The sequence below is a fragment of the Prosopis cineraria genome, unplaced genomic scaffold, assembly GCF_029017545.1.
Source record: "Prosopis cineraria cultivar Desert tree isolate PC_DT_omini unplaced genomic scaffold, ASM2901754v1 PC907, whole genome shotgun sequence".
NCBI classification, from domain to species: Eukaryota; Viridiplantae; Streptophyta; class Magnoliopsida; order Fabales; family Fabaceae; genus Prosopis; species Prosopis cineraria.
The window spans coordinates 22,995-39,415 of NW_026556232.1; the positions used below are offsets into that span (position 1 = coordinate 22,995).

General features: G+C 32.6%; 2 protein-coding genes and 1 pseudogene across 2 annotated transcripts; 1 reads left to right on the top strand and 2 right to left on the bottom strand.

Annotated features, from left to right (window-relative positions):
* Window positions 1–790: 790 nt before the first annotated feature.
* On the bottom strand, window positions 791–7,315 carry LOC129298764 (cytochrome P450 71D10-like). Its single transcript, XM_054937207.1, has 5 exons — window positions 6,820–7,315; window positions 6,601–6,702; window positions 1,774–2,961; window positions 1,581–1,682; window positions 791–1,407 (listed from the first exon to the last, which is right to left on the bottom strand). Exons 3-5 carry the CDS (start codon window positions 2,671–2,673, stop codon window positions 880–882), a joined length of 1,530 nt encoding a protein of 509 aa, XP_054793182.1. The 5' UTR covers window positions 2,674–2,961; window positions 6,601–6,702; window positions 6,820–7,315; the 3' UTR covers window positions 791–879.
* A 963-nt stretch (window positions 7,316–8,278) lies between these two features.
* LOC129298768 (desmethyl-deoxy-podophyllotoxin synthase-like) lies at window positions 8,279–10,756 on the bottom strand (annotated as a pseudogene).
* Window positions 10,757–11,671: 915 nt separating this feature from the next.
* LOC129298766 (putative disease resistance protein RGA4) lies at window positions 11,672–15,259 on the top strand. The gene is made up of 2 exons (XM_054937210.1): window positions 11,672–11,818; window positions 13,022–15,259. Exon 2 carries the CDS (start codon window positions 14,499–14,501, stop codon window positions 15,159–15,161), a length of 663 nt encoding a protein of 220 aa, XP_054793185.1. The 5' UTR covers window positions 11,672–11,818; window positions 13,022–14,498; the 3' UTR covers window positions 15,162–15,259.
* The last annotated feature ends 1,162 nt before the right edge of the window (window positions 15,260–16,421 follow it).

A 16,421-nucleotide genomic window follows, 5' to 3' on the forward strand; every position in this document is an offset into this window, starting at 1 on the left:
TTTTATTTTAATCAAGCTTTTATAGTTTAATTGATCAAATATATTAGTCTCTGAAAGTTAAACTTGTCAATGAATATTAATTTTTCAAAATAAAAACACTTTTACAATTTATAGAAAATTTGATTTAAAAAAATTTTGATTTAATACAATAATTACATTTGTACTAATTTTTATGAACATTTTAGATGGACAAAATTTATTTGGACAACATAACCTGATTATATAAATTCTGAATCATAAAAATTATGAAATTAATTTTAAAATTATATAATATTTTAATAAACATATAAAAGCCCTTAATTTTATTTTTTAAAAGAGAAAATAAAAATATTTTAACAATAAGGGACTAACATATTCAATCGACCAAACTATAAGAGTTTGATTAAAGTAAAATAAATTACAGAAACCTAATTCAAAATAATGTAAAATTATAAGGACTTATATTAATTTTCTTTATTTTTTATTAGGTTAAAGTATATTTTAATCCTTAACTTTATATAAGATTTTATTTTAGTTCTTTAATTTTATAAAATATTTTTTTAATTCTTTAACTTTAATACTATTAGTTTTATCATCACAAAAAAAAAATCTACATTGAAATTTTAAACATTAATAAAATATTTTCAAATGTCAACATATTAAGTTTAATATTTTTAATAACAATGACGAGCATAAAAAATAATTTTTTAAAACTAACGATGTTAAGGTTAGAGGGCTGAAAAATATATTTTATAAAATTAAGAATTTAAATTTAAATTTTAAATAAAATTAAAAAAAACTAAAATTACACTTCAACCTTTTTATTATTATTGATTTTTTGGATCCACGGTAAAGATCCAGGGACATCAAACACCAGCCTAGACATCATCCAAGGAATAATCACACATTACAATTAGAGGCATAGCCAATAGGAACAACCCTAAGATGGTTTTTCCTTTTTATTGTAACACCAAACGACTCGTCCATCTCCAACTCTTCAAGCTTCATCTCATTTGGTAGTTTCCAATCAAAATGATAGAGCAAATTGGAAAGTAACAATTCTAAAACAGGTGTAGCAAATGTGATTCCAGGACATATCCTTCTTCCAGAACCAAATGGTATGTACTCAAAGTTTGAACCTTTGAAGTTGTAATCAACCTTATTATCGAGAAATCTCTTTGGTTCAAACTTCTCCGGTTCATTCCAGTATTTGGGATCTCTTCCAATGGCCCAAGCATTAATGATAATCTTTGTCTTCGAAGGTATCTTATATCCATTAATCTCACAACCTTCACTATTCTCTCTTGGAAGCAATAGTGCTAGGGGCGAATGCAACCTTAGGGTTTCTTTGATGACAGCACCTAAATATTTTAATTGGTGAAGTTCTGATTCGTCCACATACTTTTTGCCTCCATAGACTCTTCTTACCTAATATGTAGAGCCAAAAATAATTCTTATATGTAAGTCAACTCAATAATTTCAAAGTTATAAATCAATGTCAATTGATAAATGACCCAGCAGACTAAGAGATAGATTTTACACACGCACAACCTAGAAAATAAATGTAACATGACATTCAAAATTCAACTTGTGCCCTATACCTCAGCTTGTGCATCTTTCATAGCTTCTGGGTTTTTGAGCAATTCTGACATTGCCCACTCCGTTGTGGTTGCTGTTGTTTCAGTTCCAGCAAAGAAAACATCCTGAAAAGGGATTCATACAATTGATTAGAAGAATAATAAATAACTAATTGAAAATTATTTGATAAATTAAAGTTAGATCGCATGGACTAACTTTAAGAACAGCTTTAATGTTGTCGAGAGACAAGGGGATCTCAAAGTCATCACTGTTCTTTTGTATCTCGAGAAGAACATCAACTAGATCCTCCTCATCAGCCTCTCCAATAATGTTATTATTTCTTTTCTTTTCTCTGTGGTCTCTTATGATGTCATCAAGCACCCTATCAGTATGTTCATGCAACTTCATTGTTCGAGCTCTCATCCCAGTGATGACACTGAGAAATTTAAATGAAGGATAGAAATCAGAAATTGATAACCCAGAGCTTAGCTTTATCGATTGCTCTATAGTTTGAAGAACCTCTTCCACGTTCCCTGTCTTTTTGCCAAAGGCCACTCTTGCAACTATAGAATTTGTGAGTGCCAAGAATTGTCCACCAAGGTTTATGACAGAACCTTCAAGTTCAGAGATGTTCCTCACAAGTGCTGATACCTCCTCTTCTCTTATCCTTCTAAACGATTCAACTCTCTTTGCTGAGAAAATCTCTAAAGTACAAATCTTTCGAAGTTGCCTCCAATAGTTTCCATATGGGGAAAACACGATGTCCGTGCTATTATAGGCTTGTATATCAGAGGCGAGAATTTTGGGTCTGTTTGCAAAGATCTGATCATGCGTCTTCATGATTTCTTTGGCATATTCTGGTGAAGACACTATGATGTGGGAAAGCTGGCCAAGTTGAAGGTGGATGAATGGTCCATACTTGTTGGCAAGATTTGTGAGAGAATGATGAGGTAGAGACCCAGCGAGCTGGTGTAAGTTTCCTATAAGAGGTAATTTCCATGGGCCTGGAGGTAGGGTTTTGATGGGTTTGCGTTTGTTGGAAGAAGATAGCTTGAGGATCACAAAGAAAAAGCAGAAGAAGGTGAAGAAGATGGAATATGGGATCTGTATCTCCATGAATGAATGGATATGGTTAAACCTAAATAAGCTAGTGTGGGGTTTTGCGTTGTCAAGTGCTAGGCCTTTTATACTCAAACGTCAACAGTATACTTGAGGTGTGAATTGTAATTTACAGAGCAAGCAAAGATCGACTTTATGGCTTCTCCTTTAACGTGTATTTCATGCCATTGACTTAGACTGATACAGCTCAGGCAAAGTTCTTTTTTTAATATATAATTTTGTACTTCACAATGTCCATATTCCACAAGTGTCTCTGTCATACATAGCCATCGGTGGAGAAAAAAGCTGCAATGTATTTCCAAATTTATATTATTATATTTTTGACTGATTCTAAATCAAAATAAAAAAATATTAAAATTTATACTACATTTGTAGTATAACTGAATATGGGTATTAATTGTTATGCATCATACAAAGTAACATAACAAAACTAAACCATCACAGTTATGGGCAACTTGCGTCAAAGTCTTTGTATTTAAGTTGTTTGAACATAAATGATGTTAATTTATGCTCAGCATATGGAAGATATATTCTAAAATTGGAATGAATTAGAGTGATTTAAACAGATCAATGAATATAATGGTGAGTTGAACTCAGTGAGGGTGACGGGTAGCAAGAGTCATAGATTTTCAGTTTAAATTATTTTCATAAATTTTTTGATTATTTAAAGTTACGGAGTTGAAATAGCTACTAAACTTATTGTTTAATTAACAAAATAAATGTTGAGATTAACTGTGAGTCGCACGCGAATGACTAGGATAGGTTCAATTTTTTTCGCCTCTCACTAAATTTGCATCTTATTCAATCCAAATTCTGAATAAAAAAATTGGTTCATTTAATGACTCATGCTTGTTAGAGAATGTATCCTACAACTACTTATTTGAAAATTTTGCAATGCCTTCACAAATTAAATTTGACCACTGCAACCTTTGGAAAGCCAGAAATTTAAAAATGGATTTAATTATTTATCAGGCAGTCTGTTCTCGACAATTACATTGGGCCAAAGGAGTAAAAGGCGAGACCCAGCCCAACCCAAAAAGAAGAAGACGCTTGGCATAAATGAAAGATGCCGAAGGAACCGACAAGGTAGAGAACTCATTGAATTACGCCTGGTTAGATTTTGTTTTAAAAAAACTGTTTTTTTTTAAATTTTTTAAAATGAAAAAATTTGGATAAATATTTTTAAAGCTGTTCTTCTTTTTAAATGAAATTATTTTAGAGTTGTTTTTTTTAAAGTACACTATATATTATTATTGGAAATTATTCTTCGTTATGGCCCACCATCAATAATCATTATCACCTAATTTTTTAACGATGAAATTATTTTTAAATTAAAATTAATAAATAGATTTTTTATTATGAAAAATGATGATGAAAATTGCATTAAAACATAGCATTTTAGAAAAAGTTAAACACAATCAAACAAGCCTTTAATTACACAATTTTTTAATAGATAGAATCGTACCTAAAGTTTTTATATGAAAAAATTAATTTTTTAATGCTTTAACTTTCAACTTATTTATAACTTAGTCCCTCAATTATGACTCGTTGCGACTTAGTCCCTTAACTATAATTCGCTGCGACTCAGTCTCTCAACTTTTAATTTACCTAAAATTCGGTCCTTATTTTTTAATTTTTTTAAAATTTTTTTTATCAAATAAAAGGGATAAAAAAAAGCTCATATATTATTTTAAAATACTATTTTCTTACTCATTGATGTGAGATATAAGCTAACATGAAAAAAATGAACAAAAGTTGAGGGATTAATTTGTAAGTAATTCAAAAATTAAAGGACTGAGTCATAAGTGAGTCATAGTTGAGGAACTGAGTTACAGCGAGTCATAGTTGAGGGATTGAGTTACAAATGATTTAAAAATTGAAAGACTAAAAGATTAATTTTTTTTCTTGTATTAAAGAAATTTGCACCTGATATTTAATATATTTTGAATTGATTCTATAAACCCAAACGCTTTATATATAAATATTTTTTTGTGAGCAAGATTCATTTGTCTCTTGTTGGAAATGTACAAGTTTTTCAAGTATAATACAATAAAATGTTTGTATATAACAAGATTCATATATTAATAACATAATTTTCATTCATTATATGTAATTTATATGGTTTAGTTGAACAATAATATACAAGTTTCTTAAGTGTATAAAAAATAGAATGTTCATATATAATATGACAAGATCCATACATTAACAACACAATACCTATTCATTATGCATAATCTATGTGGTTTAGTTGAATAGTAATATACATGTTTCCTAGGTGTATGCAAAACAAAATGTCCATATATAATATGATAAAGTCTATACATTAATAATACAATATTTATTCATTATACATCATCCATGTGGTTTAGTTAAACAACAATACACAAGTTTATCAAATGCATGGACAACATAATGTTCATAAATAACATGACAAATTTAATATATTAATAACACAAAGTCTATTTATTATACATAATCTGTGTGGTTTAGTTGAATAATAATATACAAGTTTCCCATTAGTATAAACAATAAAATGTCCATATATAACATAATAAAATTCATATATTAATAACATAATTTTTGTTCATTACATATAGTTCGCGCACGATGTTATTTTTTCAAATGGGGGGCAAATGAGTCTTTTTACCAAAATGTATATTTGCATATAATGCCTTTGGGCCTACAAAATCAATTCAAAATATATTGAGTCTTAGGTGCAAATTTCTTTAATTTGGGGACTTTAGGTGCAATCATCCCATTTTAATATCTTGATTTTTTTTGTTCCAAAATATTGATCCGATGATATTTAACATTGTAATCTTTTATGTCATAAATACATACAACTTCAAGGGAAATAACAAATAGGAACTACACTCAATATATTTTTCCTTTTTATTGCAGCACCAAATGACTCATTCATGTCTATTTCCTCTGGCTTCATTCCCTATGGGAGTTTCCAATCAAAATGGCAAAGCAAATTGGAAAGCAACAATTCTAAAACAAGCAAAGCAAATATGATTCTAGGACATATTCTTCTTCTAGCACCAAATGGGATTGACTCAAAATTTGATTCAAAATTGTAATCAATGGTTACATTAAGCTCTTTGAATCAAATCTTTTTGGTTCATTCCAAATCTTAGGATCTCTTCCAATAGTCCAAATACTAATAATATTCCTTGTCCAAGGAGGTATCTCATATCCATAATTTTACAACTCTCACTATTTTCTCTAGGAACCAACAATGTCCCAGGTGGATGTAGCCTGGAGGTTTCTATGATAACAGCACTTAAATATTTTAATTGGTGAAGTTCTGATTCATCTACATACCCTTTGCATCCATAGACTCTCCTTACCTAATATAGATAACCAATAAGTCTCATATGAAAACAACTACTAAACAATTTCAAATTTTTTAAATCTATATTAATAAATAAATACTCCTTATAGTTCTATTTATAAGATAGAGAGAGACCATTTTTAACTCCTATTTAGAAGTCATATTATTAAAGTTTTATTATAAATTCTACCTTTATTCTCTAATAAATGTTGGCAAGAAAAGATATGTTTTATATATATATATATATATATTTTAACAGGTGAGGTTGAAAAGTTACTGAATTTTTTGATAAAGTTAATGAATTTAAGTTTTTTTTTTGGTCTATGATGAAACATATTAAAAGTGACATAAGTCTAGATAAGTAATCGAGTATACCAATACTTCGCTTGGATGTGTTGGAAAACAGGGGAGAAGGAAAATTCTTAAAAATATTAAAAAAATATTTTTGACTTTTTTTTTTTAATTTTCTCTCATTCCTATTTTCCTGCCATTTTTCTCACATTCCAAACTAAGCTTAATCATATTAACACAGACATAACCAACAAGATCGTAATGCAATATGTTCAAGATCCTAATTGCGCCCATACCTCTGCTTGTGCCTCTGTCATTGCCTCTGGGTTTTTGAGCAATTCTGACATTACTCACTCTGCTGTAGCCACAGTTGTTCCTGTTCCAGCAAAGAAAACATCCTGAAAAGAGATTCACAATTTGATTAGAAGGATAAATCATGTGATCAGTGCCTTTTGTGTATCAAATTGCAAATTATGTAACATTTATATGATAAAGTGCAAATACATTGGACTAACCTTAATAACAGCTTTAATGTTGCCAAGAGATAAGGAAATCTCAAAGTCATTGTCCTTTTGAATCTTGAGAAGAACATCAACTAGATCATCCTCCACATCTCCAAAATTATTACCTGTTTTCTTTTATTTATGGTCTCTGATAATGTCATCAAACACTCTATCACCATCTCTATGCAACTTCATAACTTTAGCTCTCATCCCAGTGATGATACTGATAAATTTCAGTGAAGGACAGAAATCAGAAATCGATAATCCAGAGCCAATCTTTATTGATTGTTCCATAGTTTGCAGGAGATGTTCTATGTTCTTTGTCTTTTTGCCACAAGCTGCTCTTGCAACTACATAATTCACGCATATGAAGGTTTTTCTGCTAAGATTAATGACAGAACCTTCATGTTCTTCAGAGATATTCCTCACAAGTGCTTAAGCCTCCTCGTCTTATTTTTCTGAATGATTGGACCCTTTTCTTGGAGAAAAGTTCCAAAATACAAATCTTTCTAAGTTGTCTCCAGTAGTTTCCACATGGGGAAAAGATAATGTCTGTGGCATTGTAGTACAAGACATGAGAGGGAAGATTTGTGGGTCTGTTTGCAAAGATCTGATCATGAGTCTTCATTATCTCTTTGGCATATTCTGGTGAAGATACCATGATATGAGAAAGCTGACCAAGTTGAAGGTGGATGAATGATCCATATTTGTTTGCAAGATTTAACCCGCAGAACAAGTCAGGCCTGACTGTGAGGTAAATATAAAAAAGGAGATGTCGGCCATCTGGGCATCGAAGAACGAGGCGACATTTTGTGCATCAAATATTTTTTATTTTTATTTTTTAAAAATTCAGATACAAGGGCTCCCACTTAATATAAAATATATTGTAATGTAATATGAATTAAACCAATTATAGAATTTTCTTTGGGTTTTTTTTCTAGATGTAGTTTTTATTATAAGACTAAACCGAAAAAACAGCCTAATATTTATTATATTTTGCATTAAAATCTGTTTATTATATTTGTCAATGATACACTGTTATATATTAATCATAAACTTCTTGTAAATTTTTCAATTTTTAATAATAAATTTTTTATATATTAATGTAAACTGGCCATACTCTCAAATTTTTACAAATTTGATCTATATTTTTTAGACATAAGATTTTTTTTCGGCTAGTGAACCCATTTATCCTATTTCTTTAATAAATATGTCCAATTATAAATTATAAAGGCCATGTTTATTTTTGCTTATTATATATCTCATTAATTATTTTGACTTCCAAAACACAAGGTTATAACTTTTATATTATATATTGACAGATTTGATAGTTTTAATAATTTATTTTATTATTTTTAAACTCCTGCATATGGTGGCTCTTCTTTTTTAGGGTGTTTTTGGACGAGTGATGATTTTAAGGATTTAAATTCTATGGAGTTGATTGCAAATTGAATATATATATATATGTATATAATTAGAATAAATATTAAGAACATAATTTAAATAATAATGAAAAACAAGTAGTTCGCACAATTTTAACCTCCTACATAAAACATATTTCGGTGATAAATATATGCATATAACCTAATTAAGGGGAATAACCAATAGGAATTACACTTAGGTCGTTTTTCCTTCTTACTGCAGAACCAAAAGTCTCATCCAAATCCAAATCCTCAGGTTTCATTCCTTCTGGAAGTTGCCAATCAAAATGGTAAAGCAAATTGGAAAGTAACAATTCTAAAACAGGTGTGGCAAATGTAATTCCAGGGCAAATTCTTCTTCCAGAACCAAATGGAATGTACTCCAAGTTTAAACCTTTGAAGTTGTAATCAACTGTTGTATCAATAAATCTTTTTGGTTCAAATCTTTCTGGTTCATACCAATTCTTGGGGTCTCTTCCAATGGCCCAAGCATTAATTATAATCTTTGTCTTCAGAGGTATATGATATCCATTGATTTCGCAACACTTGCTGTTCTCTCTTGGAACCAACAATGGCACTGGTGGATATAGCCTTAGGGTTTCTTTAATCACAGCACCTATGTATGTTAATCGGTGAAGTTCTGATTCATCTACATAACCTGTGCCTCCATAGACTCTTCTTACCTAAAGTAAAGGAAATAGATAATTCTCATAAATGAACTCAATAATCTCAAATTTATAAATCAATAGGAAAAACATAACTATTGTTCCATATATTTTAATTGTATTTTATTATTGATCCTTGTACTTGTTTTTTTCTATTTGCAATGTTAGTTCTTTTTCTTTTTAAATATGTCCAAAGAGATAATGCAGTGACACTAACGGTGCTAAATTAGGATATTTGATGCATATGAAAAAAGGCTTAACCCACACTAACTTGAAAATTACTTTTCAATGGTAACAAGCACTATTGCCAGAATAGTTTTAGTCACAAAGTAATTGTCCCCTTTTTACATATTGTTGATTCAAATTGCCAACTCATTATATTTTAAACATGCTAGCATCTTTATTAACATTGATAGTTACATTTTAGATAATTTAATATTGTTATTAGGGCTGCATCATTATTTTTTTAGGCATATTTAAAAATAGATGGATTAATGTAGATAGGAAAAACTAGAGGGACTTGGAACATAAAAAAAAAGAGCACAAGATTGACGACAAAATATGATAAACTATAGGGATCAATAATTATGTTTTTTCTTAAATGAATAATATAATATGCACACGTATACAACCTACAAAATTATAATATGATATTTGAAATTCAAATTGTGCCCATACCTCTTGTTGTGCCTCTTTCATAACCTCTGGGTTTTTGAGCAATTCTGACATCGCAAACTCTATCGTAGATCCTGCTGTTTCAGTTCCACCAAAGAAAACGTCCTAAAAAGGGATTCACATGAGGGATGTGCATATACATGGGCTTGTGTTAGAGTTTGTCAAATATTACAAATTATATGTGATATACATATATTTGGAAAAACTTTCGTTTATATGACAAAGTGAGCATGGACTAACCAGAAGAACAGCTTTAATGTTGTCTAGAGATAAGGGGATCTCAAAGTCATTGTTCGTTTGAATCTTGAGAAGAACATCAACCAGATCCTCTTCTAGATCTCCAATGTTATTTCCTTTCTTTTCTTTGTGGTCTCTGATGATGTCTTCAAACACTTTGTCACTGTCTTTGTGCGCCTTCATAGTTCGAGCTCTCATCCCAGTGATGACACTAATAAATTTCAGTGAAGGATAAAAATCAGAAATTGCCAACCCAGAACTTATCTTTTGTGCTTGCTCTATAATTTGCAGGATTTGTTCTACGTTCTTTGTCTTCTTGCCAAGGGCTGCTCTTGCGACGACAGAGTTCGTGAGTTCAAAGATTTTTCGACTGAGGTTAATGATAGAACCTTCATGTTCAAAGATGTTCCTCACAAGTGCTGAAACCTCTTCTTCCCTAATCCTTCTGAATGATTGAACCCTCTTTGCTGAGAAAAGCTCTAAAAGTACAAATCTTTCGAAGTTGCCTCCAATAGTTTCCATATGGGGAAAACACGATGTCTGTGCTATTGTAACACAAGAGATCAGAAGCAAGAATTCTGGGTCTGTTAGCAAAGATCTGATCATGTGTCTGCATTATTTCTTTGGCACAATCTGGTGAAGACACTATGATGTGAGAAAGCTGGCCAAGTTGAAGGTGGATGAATGGTCCATACTTGTTCGCAAGATTTGCCAGAGAACGATGAGGTAGAGATCCAACAAGTTGGTGTAGGTTTCCTATGAGAGGTAATTTCCATGGCCCTGGTGGTAGGGTTTTGATGGGTTTCTTGGAAAAGTAGAGCTTTTGGATCACAACGAGGAAGCAGAAGATAGTGAAGATGACGGGATATGGGATCTGTATCTCCATGATCAGGCATATATCTCCATGGTAAAGTTTATGCCCTTAAAATTTATAACACAACTTGATGTTTTAAAATCAGCACCTGAGCTGTGGGTTGTATTTTATACTAACACAAGATCGACTTTATGATTTCTCCATTTTGTTTTAACGAGTCTTTTGGCTGGATATGCCATGTTTTCAAACAAGGTTTCTTAATTTCATATTATAATATTTTTACAATGTAAAATTCCACAAAAGTCTCTATCCTCTTACGTTTTGTGTTTCAAATATAATAAAAGTACCAATCAGGTTTAGTCGGTGGAATAAAAAGCCGCCAAGTGTTTTAGAAAATGGAAGAATGATATTTAGATCCTAAAACTTCAAATTAATGACAGCATGATCCCAATTTTGTGGATAGATCAGACGCAAATAATGATTTAAATAACTATGAGAGCCTCAGTTGTAAAACTATGAGACTAAACTGTGATATATAGTTAATTCATGATTTGTAAAATTGTGACATTTGTATTTTTGATTATCTCAATTAATGTTTACAATTTATCTCTTAACAAAATTATTGTAGAGCAAGTACTCACATAATTCTCTCCTCTTACAATCAACCTTATTTTACTTAACTTTCCAAACAACCAAATCTTTGATTAACTTTTTCCCCTAAAAGAATATTGGCTTGTTTGTTTTGTATTTTTTTTCAAGATAGACTCAGCAATAAATGGATAAAACAATTTAATAAATTTAAAAAAATCACATAATTTTTTTTAATAAGCATATCCAAATGATACGTGAATAAATACAATTTTTTTGGCCAGATAATAAATACAACATAAATATTTATTGAAGTTTTTTGTGGGTAATGAATATTGATTAAAGTTTGACGATAAGGCTAAGGATTAAAGGAGTAAAACTGAAATTCGGGCCCCCAAAGTAAAACTGAAAAGGCCTTTCATTCTCCGCTATAAGCCTATTAGATAGGTTGGGGCTTCAAGGAATCAAAGGCAGTCCCGACCCATCCGGGTCCGAAAGAAGAATACACAGTGCATAAATCAAAAACCCTAGAATTGTTAATTTAGATTTATCGGTGAGATATAAAGACGGTGGTCGGAGTCGATTTCATCGTGTACGCTGGAGAAATGTCTGTAAGTCGGAGATTGTGTGTGTTTAGTGGGCGATCACGGAATCCCGGTGAGGAAAATTTTAGTAATCAGAAGAAGGGGCATGCGAAAGCAATGGGAAAATGGTGGTGCTCCCTCTTTAGCTGCAGAGGTTGAGGAACCAACCAAACCCTTCCTCATGCCTCCCACAGTAATTGTAGATACTTGGCTTTCTGAGGGATCCTTCTTCTTCTTTCACCGTTTTCTCCTATTTTCTCACCTCGTAGATTCTCTACTCAATCATCTCCGGCGTGGTTCATGAGTTTTAATTTTTATGATTTGTTAATACCAACTAGATTGGACAGAACGAACGATGCAATTTGTTAACAGATTTATTAATACATACATACGTACATATATAAACAAACTCGAAAAAAACGTTATTTTGTACAGTTTATGATCATAGGCCTTTTTTTCCCCCCCAACTCTCTTGAAAGTCGCAAAAGATCGCAAAGAATGTATTGCTGCAGCATGTTGAAAAACCTTTTCTTTCTTGACTGTCTCTATGAGTTATATAATGACATAATGCAAACACTCTGTTTCGTGTTGCTTTGAATCTTTTGATCTGCATGCAAGGGATGCATATTTTCTCTGCTGCTGCGACTGAGATGACATGTTCCTATTGGAAAAGATAACAAGAAGATGATTCAATCCCTTAAAACAAAGACAGCTTTGAGAGTGGAGAGCCCCAATTTATTAGATCATTACTGTGATCTTTTAATCTCAAGTGTTGAATCCTTCTGTTCCACATTAATTTCCACGACAAATAGTTGTATGGAATTCTACACACTACGGTTTTTTTTGTATCGTTGATTAATATCACATGAATGATTGAATCCATGGATCAATTTGTGTAATTTTTCATTTCATCTTTGATGTTGTGATTGGTTTACAAATTAATTTCTTTGATAATCAGAGATCTGGGGGCAAGAAGGGTGCTTGCCCCCTTGTAAGCTCGTAAAAATTTTAAAAATAGATTTTCGCCTCCCATTCAATGATTTATTTTCAATCCCCCCCCCCCCCCAGAAAAAAAAAAAAAAATTTCGTTAGCTTCTAGATTCGTCCCTGCAATAGAAATAACTGAGGTAATGAATGAAAAGAAGCTCTTCCCTGTGTTCCTCTACGTAGCTACAATAGCAATACTACTTGGAGATTGATTTCATTTTGATGTTGCCAATCTCTTTACAGAGTCCCTGATCACCTCTGGCTTTTTTACTGCCGAAAGTCACAGGGCACGTTCCCTGACGAAATTGATGAGTCAAGATCAACAAGTTCAAGTTGGGAATATAAGAAAACCAGAGAGTGGAATTCTACTATCATGAATAATATATATATATATATATATATATACATATACACATATATCTATATTAATTTTCAACAACTTGCATAACTTCCTCGAAAGTCATATAAAATCACTTTTAACTCAATCTCAAAGGTAGTAGTTTTGTTTTACGTAAACTGGAACCGCTGCAGCTTCTTTTACGTAATTTTGTTTTTCCTCAGAGACATAGAATGGAGCCGTGTTTAAGTTGGTAGGTTTTTTTAATTATATTATATTATATTACATATAAATCGTGGTCATTGTTGTTCATTACATCTCTTATCAGTGTCAATATCAATATAAAATTTGAATTGGGAAAGAATTTCGTATAGAGAGCAACCTCCATGATGTTGCGATTCGGTTTTATATATCATAAAAGGAAACCGCTGTAGCTTTTTTAAAAAGTCCAAGTTGCTCTTTGATCAAATTAAAAATTGCAAGCTGTAAGATGCTTTTGTACATGTAAGTGGCCTTCTTTTATTATTTATGCAGGCTGGCAGTTTGCAACGACACATCAACCCCGCAAACTAGGAGTCAACACTTTCTCTCACCCACTAGAAAGATGGACGCCATCGCCCTGAAAGTTCTTCAGGGATTGACCTCTTTGGCTCTTGAAGAGTTCAAATTACTGTGGAATGTTAAACATGATGTAGAAAGGATGAAGAACACGATCCTTGCAATCAGAGCTACACTGTTGGATGCAGAGGCGAAGGTCAACAACCATCAACTGAGCTTTTGGCTGGAGAGACTCAAGGATGTACTCGATGATGCAGATGACCTGCTTGATGATTTATCCACTGAAGCTATGAGGAGGGGAATCATCACTCAAAACAAGGTGGCAAAGAAGGTACGGATATTCTCCAAATCAAACTAAGTTGTTTATAATCTAAAGATGGCTCATAAAATGAGGGAAATCAGGGGATGGTTAGATGAAATTGATGATGAGAGGAAAAAATTCCAATTGACTGATCATCCTCTTAAGCCCCTATCTATACATGAAGAACGGAAACAAACATGGTCGTTTGTGCAAGAGGAAGAAATTGTTGGGAGAGAGGAGGAAAAAAATCTCGTTTTACATTATTTGTTAGACAGCAATATGGAATGTAGTGTTTCAATTATTCCCATCGTTGGATTTGGTGGGTTAGGCAAGACTGCACTTGCTCAACTTACGTACAACCACGAGGACGTTCAAACTTATTTTGAGCTTAAAAGGTGGGTGTGTGTGTCTGATGAATTCGACGAGAGACAAATCGCTCAAAAGATTTTAAGACAAGATAAAATAGGAGAGATGGAGCAAGTGCAACAGACTTTAGGCAATTAATTGACGGGAAGAGATTTTTGATGGTGTTAGATGATATGTGGAATGAAAATGTTGAGCTTTGGCATAAGCTGAAAAGCTTACTTGTCAAGGGCGCAGAGGGGAGCAAGATAATTGTTACCACACGTAGTGAGAAGGTGGGAAAGATGATAGGAACCTATCCTCCTATTATCCTTAAAGGTCTGGATTGTGCAAGATCATGGGAATTGTTTTGTAGAATGGCTTTTGAAGGGGGCAAAGAATCAAATGATAAGGATTTGTTGGCAGTTGGAAGGGAGATTGTCCAAAAATGTGCAGGAGTTCCTCTTGCTATTAGAATTGTTGGAAGGCTTGTGTATGATAAGACCTTAGAAGGAATAGATTTGTCATACTTGTGGAATTGTGAGCTTTGGAACATAGATCAATTGGAGGAGAGAATATTTGCAGTGCTTAAACTCTCTTATGATCATCTTCCTTCTCCCATGAAGAATTGTGTTGCTTTTTGTTCATTGTTTCCAAAAGATTTTTCATTGAGGAAGCAAACACTAATTCAAATGTGGGTGGCCAAAGGATTCATTCAGTCATCTGATGAGATGAGGTGTGAGGAAGATGTTGGGCATGAATACTTTATGAATCTACTTTCTAGGTCCTTCTTCCAAGATGTGGAAAGAAAATCATGGCGATATAGTGACATGCAAAATGCATGACCTTATACATGATTTAGCACAATTTGTAGCAAAGCACGAGTATCTTGTCATTAGAGAAGGAAAAGAAGAGAGTCATAAGGACACAACACGTCATTTGTCTTATGATGTGCCAAGGGAAATTGGGAAGTTTCAACTTCATTCCTTAAGTTTGAAAAATTAAGAACAATGCTCTTGGCCAATACTTGTTTCTTTTATTCGATGGATCACTCTACTTTTGACTTGGTTGCATCAAAATTGAAGTTCTTACGTGTTCTGGACTTACATGGCTCAAATATTACCAAAATTCCCAGAAGCATAGGAAACTTGAAGCATTTAAGATTTCTCGATCTTTCATTTAATCAAATAGGGAAAATTCCAAAGGCTATCACCAGACTCCACAACTTGCACCTTAAACCTCTCCTAAGTTGTTCTAGGGAATGCCTAGAGACATCAGTAAACTGGTAAGCTTGAGGTATCTTCGGCTTAGTGATCATTGCTGCTTGGAATGGATGCCACGTGGGATAGGGCAATTAACTTCTCTCCTAACATTGACACGTTTTGCAGTAGATGATCAGAAGATGCGTGGAAAAAGGCGTAGTGCAAGGATAAGTGAACTGGGTGGTCTAAACAACTTGAGAGGAAGTTTAGAAATCAGAGGCTTGCAAAACCTAAGACCAAACCCTAAAGAGGCGGAGTCTGTAAAATTGAAAGAGAAGCAACATCTTCAACAGTTATCATTGGTTTGGCTCTCTGATAAATCCCCTAAAGTTGCTTTTGAAGATTAATTGACTTTAGAAAGGCTACATCCACATCATACCATAAAACGTCTAGCTATACAAGGATTTTGTGGAGAGAAGTTACCAGGTTGGATTGGAAATCTCTTGTCACTGCAACACATTGAACTCTATGACTGCAAGTCTTTGACATCATTTCCTGAAGGCCTTCGTAATCTCATATCATTACAAACATTGGACATAATCGAATGCCCATTGCTAGATGAAACATGTCAAGATAAAAGTGGGGCTGAGTGGCAAAAAATTGCTCATATCCCATCGATTTTATTTACTAGTGATATTAACCTTGTTTTTAACTCCTGCATGTCGATAGAATAATTTTGGTGCTTGGAGGGTTAGATTTGATAATGTTGTGGAGAATCTCTTTCATGAGTTAATCTCTTTCCATTGTAGCTTGTTATTTAACATTCACCAGTCACTTGCTTATTGGTAGCTTAATGCGGACATCTTGAGTGTGAACAATGTTTTACAGAATAATTTATGTTCC

Coding starts and splice junctions, on each gene's coding strand:
- LOC129298766 (XM_054937210.1), top strand. CDS start 14,499: ATGGTGTTAGATGATATGTGGAATGAAAATGTTGAGCTTTGGCATAAG.
- LOC129298764 (XM_054937207.1), bottom strand. CDS start 2,673: ATGGAGATACAGATCCCATATTCCATCTTCTTCACCTTCTTCTGCTTT. Junction 1,683..1,773: donor ACATTAAAGCTGTTCTTAAA/GTTAGTCCATGC, acceptor ATCCCTTTTCAG/GATGTTTTCTTTGCTGGAAC. Junction 1,408..1,580: donor TGAAAGATGCACAAGCTGAG/GTATAGGGCACA, acceptor TCTACATATTAG/GTAAGAAGAGTCTATGGAGG.